The sequence below is a fragment of the Zonotrichia leucophrys genome, chromosome 2, assembly GCF_028769735.1.
Source record: "Zonotrichia leucophrys gambelii isolate GWCS_2022_RI chromosome 2, RI_Zleu_2.0, whole genome shotgun sequence".
Classification (NCBI taxonomy): Eukaryota; Metazoa; Chordata; class Aves; order Passeriformes; family Passerellidae; genus Zonotrichia; species Zonotrichia leucophrys.
The window spans coordinates 14,492,873-14,507,921 of record NC_088171.1 but is presented as its reverse complement, the minus strand read 5'-3'; the positions used below and the strand labels follow the sequence as shown (position 1 = coordinate 14,507,921).

General features: G+C 38.6%; 1 protein-coding gene across 16 annotated transcripts in view; it reads right to left on the bottom strand.

The window, feature by feature from the left end:
• PARD3 (par-3 family cell polarity regulator) overlaps positions 1-15,049 on the bottom strand; it is a 445,615-nt gene that overhangs the window by 251,601 nt on the left and 178,965 nt on the right. For all 16 annotated transcript variants that reach the window (XM_064703969.1, XM_064703975.1, XM_064703971.1 and 13 more), the window contains one exon: positions 14,725-14,903. In XM_064703969.1, the coding sequence (XP_064560039.1) occupies positions 14,725-14,903 (179 nt within the window). The remainder of the gene's footprint in view (positions 1-14,724; positions 14,904-15,049) is intronic.

Here is a 15,049-nt window from a genome sequence, read left to right as displayed (position 1 = left end):
TCCTGTTCCTTAATGCCAGGGACACCCAAACAAAGCCTGAGTGGAGTTGTAGATCTTCCACCCACTCCTGCTTCCCTTCCTCTTTTTCCAACCTCAGACCTCTAGTGCACAGATTCCCAAGTACTACTCAGCAAGGCTTTCAGAGCATCACTCTCCTTAGTTCATTCTCACTGAGAGCAAATGCACCAAATGAGTGCACTCAGTGACCGCTACGGCCACTACATCATTTTCTCAAGTCTCTGGATTTAATCAATTTTACAATCAAAGCAGTCTCACTGCTCCAGGTACTGTCCTTAAAACCAGAATAGCATGCTGTAGAGTTCAAAACTTGAATTTATTATTTCACATAATAATGCTTTGCCTGGTTTGCCTGAAGGTACAAGTACAGTCACATTTGTAGAGCAGCAGCAGATGGAGATTGTGCTGACAGAGATACACTGATCCTACTGAGACTGATAATTTTTCTCTTTCTTTTTAATTGATGAATTTGTCTGCACATCTTTCCTACAAGCTGTACAAATTCTTCAGCTTCTAAAGGTTATTAGTCCTTACCCAGTCTGATCACTAAAAGCCAACAAAAGCACAGAGGCAGATTCTTAATGATGGGAGTTACTTTTAGCCTAAAGTCAGTGTTACTGATAGCTTACATAGCTTAGTTCCTTCCAACTGAAATAATACATGGAGCTAAAATTCTGCTTAGCTTTTCATAAGAGAATTATAAATATACTATAATATATATAAGTATACTTCCTTCAGAAGCAGAGTATTTTTTCCAGTCAATGTTTGTCTATCTTTATGCCAAATCAGATAATTCAGAGACAGTATCTATTTTTAAAACAGGATTGCAAAACATATTTTGCAATATTATTACCACTTTAAGGAATCTCAAAACCCTCTAAAATAATAAACAAACAGGAATGCACATTTGCAGCTAAAAGTTATTATTTTCTTTATTTATAGGACACAGTAGATTTCTGACCCCCTCTTAAATCAATACTTCATTCCATCAGCATGAGTATTTCCTTTCCCTATTTGCCACACTCATATTTCTTTGGCTTGGAACAATACTAGTCCAATATTCTAGATGCAGCATCTTACAATTGTCCTTCACAACTTTACAACACCCTTGCAATTGTCCCCCATAACTTTATTTGTTGTATATATGTGACAGGCTTTGCTAAGAAATTCAGGTCTTGGTATAACTGTGAAATAGAGCAGTTTTCAAAAGCTTCCCATGCAAGACCAATCTTTTCCCAGGCATTTCAAATCTAAGCTTTCATAATTGATGAGAACTTTTCTTGAAAGATGCTGTAGTACTAGATAAAGTCTTTCATTTCAAGACATTGAAGCTTCAATTCATCCAACACAAGATAATCTTGTAAAAATTTTACACAAGTAACCAGCCAACAAATAACCATCATAAATTACTTTACCCTGCCACAAATGAACAAAATCTTTGTGTCTTTGAGCAACTGAAAACAATCCAGTATTCCAGTTCTGGTTAACCACACAGCAAACTAGCAACTTGCTCTGTGTCTTGCTTAGAAAGGCAAAGTCAGTTTTGCACAGCAAATATCATAAAAGCCAAGGAATGGTGTACACAAATTGATTTTTGTCCTGTTGCTTCTCTTATTCAATTCTCCTCTTCAGGTGACAGGGGTGGCACGGCTCCTATAAGCCAAAACAATTTCTCTTGTTCAAAGTTGTGGGCAGGTATAACAACAAAATCAGAATCTGACAAAGAAATAATGAAAAATCATTTTATGTGCAAAACCACCCATGCAGCTGCTGCGTGCATTATTGTCACCTAACAATAACCCACTACCTGACAGACATCACCTGGTCTGAATGAACAAATTTCTTCCCATGAAACAAGATGTCTTCTGTATTCCTGCACTTTATAGAGAATTCCATTTTTTATTGATTCCTACTTACAATGTTCAATAGAAACTTTTTTAAAAGACATTTTTATTTATAAAACACAAAGCCCTCTCTCCAACACAGCATCCATTATGCCCGCACAGGAGCATTTCACAAGAGTAAGAGAGAAGCAAAGATGCTCATCCAGGGATGTGTTGTTCTTCAATTATTCAATCACCAGGTCTCAGAATCACAATGAACAGTCACATGGCACAAAGCTTATATTGGAAATTTGTGCTGTAAAAAGTCTCAAGTATCACAACACTCAGAGTAAGTGAAATTACCTAAGCTCAGAGAGTTAAATTAAGCCTCTGTCTTGTGTATCTATTCTAATGTCAAGAATTTTGCCAAGAGTTTACGCCTAATATTATCTATGCTGACAGAAGAGTACATTCATCCCACCTACCAAAATATTTCTGTTTGTAACCCACTTTTGTAGAAGATTGCCTTTCTCCTGCTAAGACTTAAATCAGCTTATTTTACACAGAAGACATCCAAGCCACTCAGCAATTTTTTGTGACAGCAGAAATAAAAGCCAGAATGGTAGAGACATGTGGTTTCTGTAACTCTTTTTGTTTCTCAGCACTTTCACCTCTCACCTTTCTTCAGAGGCTCAAAATAGTGCTATTACCAGATAGGAATAAAATAGCCGTGCTGCAATCACAGACGCAGTCATGTTGGTGTTAGCCAATAGTGAAATATTGGAAGATCCACCAGGCACAGAGAAGCCCTCCACTCCTTTCTTTGTCACTGCTTTCTGGCAAACAGCTCTCCCTGTCCCCACGAGCGCAGTACTGGGACAAGCACCAAACTGGAGGAGGAGCAGAGGGATCAGCACCCAGCACTGCCTCACACCATCCCTCTCACAGGCACCTACAGCACACAGCCTTAAGGTGCTCCTGGCTACCTGGAACCCCATTTTTGCAGGGGTTTCCATTACTACCAGAGCTAATTCAAAGATAGCTGTGCTGACAAACCACAGAGGTACAGGTGAAAAGCATCACTGCAGCTTAGACATTGGGATTTACTGAGCCAGCTGTGATGCTGCGATTTAAAATATATACTGTCTGGGGATTTTTTGTGTAAAATATTCAATTGCTAATCCACACAGCTGTACTTGTCTTCAGCATGATCTAGCTTTAGCACACATGCTCCCAACATCCAGCTGAAAAAGGAAGGAGGTAAAGGTGGAGGAAAAGGTGTGTGTCTCTGTCTCTGGAGAAAAAGGTGTGTGTCACTTTTAGCTACAATCCCATAAAGGAGAAGATTTCATGGTACAGAAGCCATCAGGGTCACTCAGGGAATTCCCATTTCTTCTGGAAATGCAGCTGTAAGCCCTCCTGGGACCAGGGCTGACATGCATCATCAGTTACAATTAAATGCCCTAATTTTTTAAAAAGAGGTTTCTTTCCCAAACATCTTTGGGGACAATGGGCCATGTCAGCTTTATCATGTTTGAAATGGAAATTGATCAATATAATACTAAAACTGCCAAGTCATAATACCACCACTACACTTAACTGCAGCATTTTGGAGTAATTTTAATGAGGACACATAATCTAACACTTTAAGATATAGTTCAGCACGGTGTCCCTGTGGGGTTTTGCTGGAGGATTGAGTGAAAGGGGACAGGAAAAATGAAGAAATTTTGCTATACTTTTAATTTCAGATGAATTGCAATATGTAACAAGTGTCTCATCAAAGACTCTGTAGCTGGTAGATGAAGTTATGCATTAGAATGATCTGTGTACTTCAATTACTAGCTGTCATTGCATGAACTCACTTGTGATTTTAATTCCAGTTGTACCCCTGCAAACTCCCAGCATCACAACCCAACCAGAACGTTCTCCACCTGGTGTGGTGACAGTTCCACATCTGCTAAATCATTTGCTACTTTCCAAATAGTGAAAAAACAGAGTTTTCCCTTTGTTTCACCTCCTGAATGGCTGAAGTGTGGCAAATTTTGCTTGCTTATTTAAAACAAAACTGCACTAGACAGCACTACAACAGGGGTAAAATACATTGAAGATATCTTCAAAGTAATTCCCTGAAAGACAATTCAAAAATACAAACCAAGTTTTCACTTAAATTATTTCTACAGCAATAGAAATGTGTCCCATGTGTCCTTTAGGACAGTCACTAAGAGAGATCATTTTGGGCACTGATCATTTTTTGCTACCCAGTCTTTTTCCTTGTATCCTATGCACTTTGGAAAAGGCTGCTTGTTTGTTTGGCTCTAGTTCCTTGGGATGGCCTCAGACTGAGATAGGATGTGCGATGAGAGATGAAGAATAAAACTTTGTTTAGTCTTTTGAGGTTGCAATTCCACCTGAAAGACGGGCCAAATTCACATCTATAGGGCAGTTATTGTTGTTGAATCACTGTACAAGTTAAAAAGGTTGTTCTTATTTCTTTTAATGCTCCACTATGACCATGTTAGACTCTGAACAATTTGGTGTCACTCAGACAGGATGCTAAAAGCTGTAATTAATTACCAAAACAGTCACACAGTTTATGTAAGTAACTCTGTCTGATGAAAACATCTGTTTATAAATGAAATAATATACACACAGATCCATTTTCCATGCTGTCTGATGGTCTAGCAAATAGATTCCTGGAGTTTCTTATTTGGATGAGGTTTCATGGCTGCTTTTTAACTGCATTTTCGACAAATATGGAATAAGACCAAATTGATCTCCAGTTCTAAAAAAATACGAAAACCAAAAAAAAAAAACCCACAAAGAAGGCCACACAAATGTCTCTTTTACATGGAAAATACATTACATATATAAAATTAATTAACCCAAAAGATGCATTGCATGAAGAGAAATTCCATTTTTAAAAAAACCCTACTTACACAGATGTCAGATTTGGAACTGTTCTCTCTATTAACATAGCATCTTGTAACAACAATTTCTCCCAAATGTCAGTAATTTACCTCCAAACTAATTGTGCCAGTCACTTCCTATAACTATCCATGTATCTCAGTAAACTGACACTACTGCTTGGGTGAGCTTCCTTTTATTCCCAGATTCATTTTCCAAGGCTGCTCTTTTCCTGATGTATACTGAAAAACATGACCCCAGAAGCTGCAATAATGCAGATACAGCCCAGCCATTTAGTGCAGAGAAAAAGGAATGAGGTACAGTCACCCAGTATCAGAAACCTTTGATCTGAGGCCACTCTCCAAGGAGGAAAGTGAAAGAGGACTCCCACATTAAAGAATTACCACAGCTTCAACCCTTCTATCAGCTCTGACCTGGAACATGGGTCATTTCTAACTGGTAAAAACTGATTTGCAGAAGATACAAATATAATAGTCTAATCAAGAACTTGCATGCTCTAGTTATGGTGAAAATAGATGAGAAGAATGACCACTCCGCATTTATTTGGATCTTTTCAGAAAGACCTTTCTCAGAAATGACCCTCTGTATAGCTCCATGAAAGGAATTAATGCATTATGCTTCTAGAAGAGCTCATTAGATGCAAAAAGGAAAAAAAAGCAATTGAAAAAAATTGAAAAACCAGTGTTCTGTTTAAGTTCTATCACCTTAAGTTCAGAAATTTCCAGAGTTGTGCTACTCCAATTTATATATTCCATGTTACTTTTTGACTGACCAGCAAGGCCTGACCTTAAAAAAAGGAGTAACTATGGGCCATGATAATCAGACAGTTCCCTGTGCAAGTGGTATTATATGCAAACATACAATACCAGTGTCAAAGAATATCGGCTCAATTAAGAGTAAATTAAAAAACATGATACTGCCCATCCAAAACATTCTGTGGATGTCTCTTGTTTACAACACAAAACTTTAAAATGTCGTGATCTCTGCATGTTCACATGCAAAGCCAGAAGTTTCCAAACAGTGTTATTTCTCAGATGGAGGGACAGGAAAGAAGCTGCTTCTTCCTCTCACTCTTTACTTATTAATCTCCTAATATAACCCCACAAAGGATAATGCAAAACAGCTCAAATAACATACAGCAGTTTATATTCAGTAATTATAATTCAGAAACCGTAACAAAAAAGACATGCCTTTCCACTGCTCCATTTTAGAGAAAAATAAATGAACCAGTTAAGTTAAAGTGTCATGAAGCTACAGCTCTGATTCCTCTACACATTATACTTAGAAAACCATTTCCCCTTATACTATTTTTCATTCAAGTGAATATTCTCTTTTTCTGTGCCACTTTAAAGGCATCTAAATAGTTCTTATGCATATCCACCTGTATACGAATCTATATGGGTATCTGTTTAAATGCAATAATATAATTATGCACAGTCCTGCCATTTTCACCAGATATTTGCTTTTGTACCCAGATTTATACATTTTATGCCAATTTGGATTTAGAGAAAATATAATTTGTAAAGTTGTTTATTTTAAGTGTTGATATGATGCATTTGATTCTTTGGGAGAGCCAAGAAATCAAAGAAGGGGGAAAAAAAAAGCTGCAAAATAATTAATTTCAAAGCAGCCTCTGAAAACAGGATTTTACAAATAGAATGTCAATATAAATATATTTAAGAAGCTAGGATAAACAGGAAACAAGGGGATATAGGAAACTTCAAGATGACCTTATATTTAGATCTTGAAATGAAGAACATCTTATAAACCACCAGCAGCCTTTTAAATGCCAAGTAGATGATTTTAGTTGGCCATACACTGAAACACTGCAACTGACTGTCTGTATGTTTAGAAACTTGCATCTGATGCTCTGAGATGAACAAAGGGGGCTGGGATAGGAGGTAACCAGTATGTCTTCTCCAACTAATGGAACTGATTTTCCCCCTTCTCCATTACATTGGCCAGCATGAAGAAGAGCAGGTTTTTAAGGTCAGAAGCACAAAGACAATGTCCCAAACCCACAGTACCTCTTCCCCAGCAGCACTCACACACCACTGCCTCCTCCATATGGAATGATATGGACCAGGAGCTCCACTGGGCTCCCAGCAAAGCATCCATCACCTCACCCAACTTGCCAATTCACTCAGACCTCAGCCAGAATTCCTCCCAGGGTCTGTGGAGGAAGGCCCAGAGAGGAACCAGGCCAGGGGCTTGTAGCAGTGTTTCCCTTTTGTCTGAGTTTACAGCAGCACACACATCCCTAGCTCCTTGCAGTCCCACTGGTGTTCCTCACACTGAACAGCTTCCCATCTTCCTTCATCTTATTGTTTTAGCTTTTGCTCCTGTTTCATTTACTTCACAGGCTCAGCAGGCAGTGCTCTTTAGGTGGACATCTGTGCACAAGAGCTGAAGAGCTCATTTATAGAGACAACAAAACTGGATGGCAGCACACAATGATCATCCCATCAGGCTGTGAAACAAAACCAGGCTAAGTGACTTCTGTTTCAGCCTCAAAATCAGTCATAACAGAAGTGACTAGGAATTCCTGTATTTACTGGAGCTCATTTTCCCCACTAACTAAAGCTTAACATCTCCTCCCCAGCCTTACTACTCCTTTGCACTGATTAGTTCCACACATGAGTGAATTTTATTCTGATACTGCTTGGTTTTCTTGTCTTAATTTATTGCTAGATGAGATAAGTGAATTTTAAAATGCAACAGATTTAGCAAAAAATTATGAAATATTCACTGATTAAAACTTGCAGGTTCATGTCTGAACACTGTTAGGAAGCATAGCCTGCAACCTGAATTTTACTTTAAACTTCTTCTTGCTAGATATACATTCAGCCAAAACCCAAAAACGTTTTGCAGCAATACATAACCTTAATAACCAGAACGCAAGACAGACAAATATTTTAATCTGCAAAAGCTCTTGAACAACAAATGTATATGGTTGCATGATTGTAGGTTACAACTAAATAGATGAAAGCAGGTCAAAACACATAGATCCATATCTATTACCAGGAAAAATATATGTGCTTCTAACCTTTGGAAATAAAAAATCCACTAAACCTGAATATCTAACTGTCAGGGTTTTTTTTAAACTTACTCAGTCTTTCATCAATCTACTCTTTAAGGACCAGCCTTTCACCCTCAAACCAAGGAAGAGCTGCAAAAACATAAAAAATTAATACCAATAGAGACAAACACTTAAACACGGGAATTTACAAAGTACACCCTCACTTAGAAAAATGGCAGAGGAAAAATCTTCAATTATCCTATACCACATACTTTAGAGCTTTCAGTGGCTCTCAGAGAGGTGCTGCACACTGCATTTAGTGAAGTGGAAAGACAAACAACCTGTGCACATTCCAGCACTCCTTTATCACGAGCGGGAGACTCTCTCACCCTGACCCTCCTTGGCACTCCCAGCTCATGATGCAGCACTGAGTCCCCTCAGCTGTGGAGCAGGCATTGCTCACCCAGACATTGCCCACCCATCACCTGCAGTGAGACTGGGACACAAACACACATCCTTCCTACATCACTGATGAAAAACAAAGGCAATGTTTTAACAGACTTGTTCAGCCTGAGAGCAGAAGTGGAAAAAACTCACCAGCTCTCAGAACTTGCATTGATATCTTTAGAGGGGCAGAGAGGAGATTTGACAGATGGTCATCCACAAATGGATGACTTGGAGCAAAAGGAGGTAAAACAACAAAGGAGACGGAGAAAATTATACCTTCACTTTGGATTTATTTGTTTTGTTGTTGGCTTTTTGCCTGCTTAACATGTGGTCATGACTGACTTTTGAATGCCAACAGCTGAATCCTGTCCATGTACACAGCCCTCAGCTAATGGAACAGCAGAGCATCAAATGATGCACACTGGCTGTTACCTCTGTGCACTAGGCAAGGATTTTTCCTTTTGTGTCTGTTATTCCCAACTTGCTGGTGAGGGCAAGAAACATATTTGTTTTCACATTTTCAAAGTCAGGAATTTTGAGCTCTTTCATAGAGTTTTCATTGCATTATAAATATCACCAGCAACTGTACTAAAGACAGACAATTCTTCATGGTATTCATGAAACCACCTGAGGCAAAGGGCACATGAAGAAACACAAATTATTCCATCAAAACATAAGAAAACAACTTTCTTATTCTGAGAATGATCGAACACTGGAAGAGGTTGCCCAGAAAGGTGGTGCAGGCTCCATCCTTGGAGATGTACATTCTCAAAACCTGGCTGGATCCAGACCTGAGTAACCTGCCCTAGCTGCCCCTGCTCTGACCAGGCAGGCTGAACCCAACAATCTCCAGGGGTGCCTTCTAACCTCAGCTCAACTGTGATTCTGTCAAAGTCATGAATTTTACACACTATCCAGGACAAAAATAACACATATTGTGGTGATTTCATAGTGCACTCTCTTTGGGTACAGTTCCTTTTAACTATTTAACCACCATGGCACAAGCTGCCAGCAACAAGTTACTATCACAAAGGAAGAAAACTGGTGCATACAACTTCTGTTTTCTTGACTTTCCATTAATCTCTCTTCTGTAACATTTAACATATTAAAACACTTTATTTCACCACATTTGGACAACCCATGTTCATTCTCCCTTCCTCTCAGTCTATGCAAAACCACATCTGAAATTACAAAGCTCATGACCATCTCATTGAAAAGGAAAAAAAGCCTGCTCCAATATACCTGGATGAAGAAATATTCATAGCTATTGAATCCCCCAGAACTTCTGTTTAAAACACTGCATTTTTAGGTTAAAAGCAAGCAGCTGTATCCATCATGTGGGGGTTTAAAGCTTCTCATGACAGAGATGCCAGGCTCTTTGCAGATATCCTGAACTTCTCCTCAGTGGGTTCACCTGTACTACAGCACCTTACCAATACTGCTCACCAGGTACACAGCACCTCCCTTCTGAAGGACTCAAAACCAGAGACCGAGGCTCCCAAGAAACATCAGCAATAATTTGGTCTCAGGCTCTCAGAATGATGCCCAGTCCTTTAGTCCACAACCTTCCCCAGTTAATTTAATAGATTTACACTCTGCCATTTAGACTTCCTGGCTACAAAATGACACCAACACACAATTTTAATATTGTGCCCTTCAATCCTCTGAACTATACTCCAATTCTAGTGAAACACCACGTCTTTGGTGACAGTGACAAAACAATTGTCACTAAGCTGTGTTTAAAAGGACTTCAAGGTAAATGAAACTAATTTTCACTTTAAATTTGATTTTGAAACTGAAATATCATTGTTGTTGGAGCTTTTCAAAATATGTATGCATGCTTTTCTCCTATCTAAACACGTTTCATTAGAGAAATATTTTTTTCATTCTGTTTACAAAGAGGATTAGAAAGGATTGCATCTTTCACATAAATATAAATCCCTGCAACCCAGCAATCTGAAATTTTGTACTCATCAGCCTCAGCCCACAGGAACAGCAAAACTCCCTGCAATAGGAGATGTGGGAAACACAACCTGTTTTGCAGGTAAGGTCATTGATGCTCGATGAGACTTATGGCACTCACAGGTAGTTTCAAATTATTTCTCTGTGGTTTATAGAGTCCAAAAAAATTAGCTTTCCATGTAGGAAGAAAGTATATCCAAGAAAGAATTATTATTCCTACAAGGCACAGTGATGCTCCACCTCAAAATACATACATGGACAAACCCATTTAACAACAAATAAGCAAAAAATTTGGCAGCTGACTAAACAACAAAGACAAAAGCACAGGAAAAAAGGAACTACAAAATGATGTGCCAAGTACACTGAGTTATGTGCTTGCTGCTGCTGATCCACCCCACAGAGCACATTGTGGGCCATTTGCTTTGCTGCAGGTGGGTGAACCCAGCAGCCAGAGGCACAGAAGCCCATGCACAAACATTTTTCTCCCTCTTGAGCTCCCCTTTTTAACCTACATTTCCAATGCTTTCTGCTATACCAATGTTGTTATCTCTGACAGGGCAACATATGAATCAAAATCAGCAAAGTCACAGTGGGAAGTTTGTCATAAGCCTGTTATCCACAGTGCATCCCTGCATTAAGCAAGGCAGGTTAACTAGATAAGCCTTCAGTCTTTCAGAGAAGCAGGATCAAGGAAGGTAACTAATTTGTAATGATAAGTCATTCCTCACCATAAACAGAATTGTAAATTTAAAAAAACACACTGAAAATATATGAGATAATTAATTCACAGTCATTATAAAATGCAGCATAACTGGTTGTTGCATTTACACTCTTCCAAAACTAACACAACATCTAAGGGGACAGAAACATGATTTTTATCAATGCAGCTTACTTCTATTAAGGACAGCTAGTTGACCCAACAGGCTTTGGTACTAAGTTATTAAGAATGTGATTCAAATCATCAGTTATTCAGAAAACAACAATACCAGAAAAGATTTTACTGCAGTGGAAAAAAGCACATATGATATGCTTCAGCTGTGTACAATCTGTTCACCTGCACAGTTCAATACAATTCAAACAAAATTACACCTTGCAAATCAAGTATTACTCCAGGCCACTGAGAAAGATTTCTACTTAGAGATTTCTTCTTTTTCCATTAGAATGGCTCAAGGAAGCAAGAGACAGGATTAAGTCAAGCTATGAGTCACTAGGTAATACAGACATGTCTGTCTCACACACAAAAGTATCTGAAAATGGTTTTAACATTCAATTTCAAAAAAATTAATCCCAAGAAGCAAGTTTACCAAGTACAGGTGATCAGGAGCCAATTTTGTGAATATTTTACAGACAGGAAGACCTATTCATTTGGTTGAAACCATTCATAGGAAGGATTAGGTCAGGAATTACCTAGCTAAGTACAGTTAACAGCACTACAATAACTTGTAAATAATCAATAATTCTGCAAAAAAATTAGTACCTTGGAACAAAAACCAGAGTAAATTGCTCTTACAGGTGAAAAACATAGAAAGTAGAAATTATGTGAGATTCCAATTCTAGCGATAGAGAATGTATTATGATATCCTGATAATAAAAATATGTTTCTTTAAAAGATTATTTGAAAATGGATGAGAATGCACGCTCAGTTTAGGGCAAGGATTTCATATCACAATATCCCACTTATCATAACAGAAATGGATCTCAAGTTCAACACACATCCAAATCTTTGCAAGACCAACTCAGGCCCCTCCAAAGCATACTCCTGTCTCTCTCTGGTCATTCTCTCCTTAGGGACACAGGAGATCTGGTGTCTCATTTCATTTATCCCCGTAACTACAGGCAGCACTACAGTTCCAGTAGGATCCTTCCACCAGCCCGTATTTTCACTCTTGCCCAGCACCCTTTTCCCTTTCTGTTTGCCCAGAACTACTGGCATATGTCCTGGCTCCTCACAGCCTTCTGTGCATGGCAGCACTCTCACCCCTTCATTTCATCTCAGCTTGGGCATCTGCCCGTTCTCCTGCCATTCCAAATTCTTCATACCCAAAATGAAACAAACACCAGTAAGACGTCCTCTCTCACTTGTCCCTGAGAAATAAATCCCTTCTGCCAGACACATGCAGCTTCCCCTGTGCTAATTCCTCCAAAAATTGGACAGGGCTTCTACCTGTCAATTATTTCTCTTTAGAGGTGACGGGCTGAAAGTAATGTCACTTCTTGGAGTCAGTAGGTGGATGAAGCTTTTGGCAACTCTCCCAGAAACCCTTTTCATGTTTCTGCAAGATACTGCTGGGGCAAAGTTGCTAATCTACAACTGTGCTGCAAATCTCAGCCCAAGAACATATGTTCTTGTGCTGTCAAGAAAGAGAACTGCAGTGAAAACATTACATAGTGCCAACCACTCACAAAAGATATATGGGTGCTCAGGCCCAATGCGCTGAGCAGAAAATTAAGACTGTTCTCATTGCTTTTCTCAAAATGTCTGTGTCATCTATAATCAATGAAACAGTCTGGAACAAAGCACAGCCATCTCTTTGTTATCCGAGTAGCTGAAGAAAAACAACCTAACATAAGAAAAGAGGACTTATTACAGCTCAAAAAACACAAATGCGTTTGTAAAAATTCTTTGTTAGTACTTTGGTAAGAGACTGGTGACAAGGACTTCAAAAACGCCACCATTCAGAATAATAATACAAATGAAATTGTTGCTAATACTGTGGGAGGAAATGAGAATTCTTAATGTGATTCCTAAGAGAAATAGGATTGGCTACAAAATCTTGACTCACATGAAGAAATCAAAACACTGAAAACAGAAAAAAATGCAGTCTAACATAAATGAACTCAGGATTAATTCACAATACACATTGCATAAGCAATTATTTAATTCCATGTGCTTACTGCAATTTACCTATTAAAAATGGTGCTCTGCTCTATTCAAATGATCAATATATAGAGTGTTCAAAAATGATAAAAGAATTTATCAGCATCTATTGTACTAACTAACGTAACTTCAGTTCTTTCCAATCCTTTTGATTTAATGTTCTCTGGTGCCTTGCTTCCCATCCCTACATGAGATCATATGCATTCCTTTCCAGTTTGGTCACCATGCTCCAACAGACATTTAATATTTTCATAAAAACCAAGAATAAGCACATGCTGAACAACTAATGATGAGACTAGTGTGAAAGATAAGCTGCTCTTCCATTCTCTCCAATTTCTGCTAACTTCAGACACTCAAAGAAATCTGATTATGCTGTGTATAGCCCTTCATATCTATGCTTGTGGAGTAACGAAGTGTCATCTCATTATCATTTCACAAAAATTAACTGAAAATGTTAATACTTCAAATGGATTAGATTAACATTTTTCTTCTCTGAATCAGAGTAGTACAAAACACATATTTACAAAAGGGCACACACTCCTGTGCCACCCCAGTACAAGTGACAGAAAACATACTATTACCTGCCTGAAATCCTGATTAAGCAGAAACTTAATGATACCAAGTTACACTGACACCTCTGCAGAACAGGGACCTCAATGCCTACGAGCACTGAGCTTTTATAGATTCTTTAGAAATGACCAAAGGCCCACTGAAAATAGTTTGGTTCATTAGCAGGGTATAAAGACTTCTTTATTTGGGGTGTGTAAATCCTGACTGCTGAGACTTAGTTTGCATTTATACTACGCAGAGCTAACAGGAATGAAGGGGAAAAAATAAAAGCTATATTAAGCTGCATATTTTCCAAGATGACTTTGTCCTGTGTAGTGAGAATGGCAATCAAAAGTGCAACATTCTTTTAAAATTACTCATTTCTATCAGAAAATACACATTTTTTTCCTTTTGAGTTTTTCTGCAAGCTACCATCACAACTATGGGCAATGTGGGATTGTACAAAAGGGCTTGATTCTTCAAATTTTTTTAATATTGCACTCAGAAGAGTGCTTCTTGTTGGCTTCTCTAGCAAATAATGCAATTCATGGAGAGATACTGAAATCATATTGAAAAAATGAAGGAAAAAAATACTCACATTGCATTTCACTGTTTTATTTTTAAGACTGTTATCAAGGAGAGAAATCATTTGTAATTTGTGTTTTGTATTAATTCACTAGAGACTCAGAAAGTACAAATTAGCAATGCTGGGTTAGCAAGACAAACCAGACCAGCTGTGGGCATGCAGATTATTCACTGACATAAGGCCTTCTACAGAGATCAGTAAAAATTAATACAGACATGGCCTACCAGCATTAAGAAAAAGTTGAAAAATAAAAACTTTGCAGAATAGTGAATAATCATAGATTCAACTACAACTAAGGGCAAAAATCAAGTTTTTAGGGTCACTGCTGTGGTTATCACTGAGAGTCTGGGAAGAGCAGGACAAATGTGACTCAAACACTTCACTGCTGCTGATGGGGTTGGGTGGACAAGGTCAGAAAACACAAGTTTAAACCAGGAGCAGATGAGAGAAGCAGAAAACAATTCAATATTCATGCACATTTGTAATTTATTTACTAAAGTGGAGGAAAGAAGCATACCTTTCTCTCATGAGCACTGGGCACACCAGGGGTGTTCTGCTTGAGGAAGCCTGCTGTTGTGGACCACCTGGTGGGGTTCTTGCGGGAGGGCTCCTCTGCAGGGAAATTGGTGTCGCTCACAGAGGTGGAGAGGCCAATCAGCGCAGGGTCGCTACTGCGGCGGACGTGGAGAGGCATATCTGCAGAACAAAACAGACAGTAAATAAACACTGACTAGATTTAAAATGTTTCTGACAAAGGAAAAATATTTTTTCAGGCTCTGGAAGGGTGGCTGCGACCAAATGTGGCTTCACAGAGGAAGGAGTTCTTGACCTCAGCACAGCTC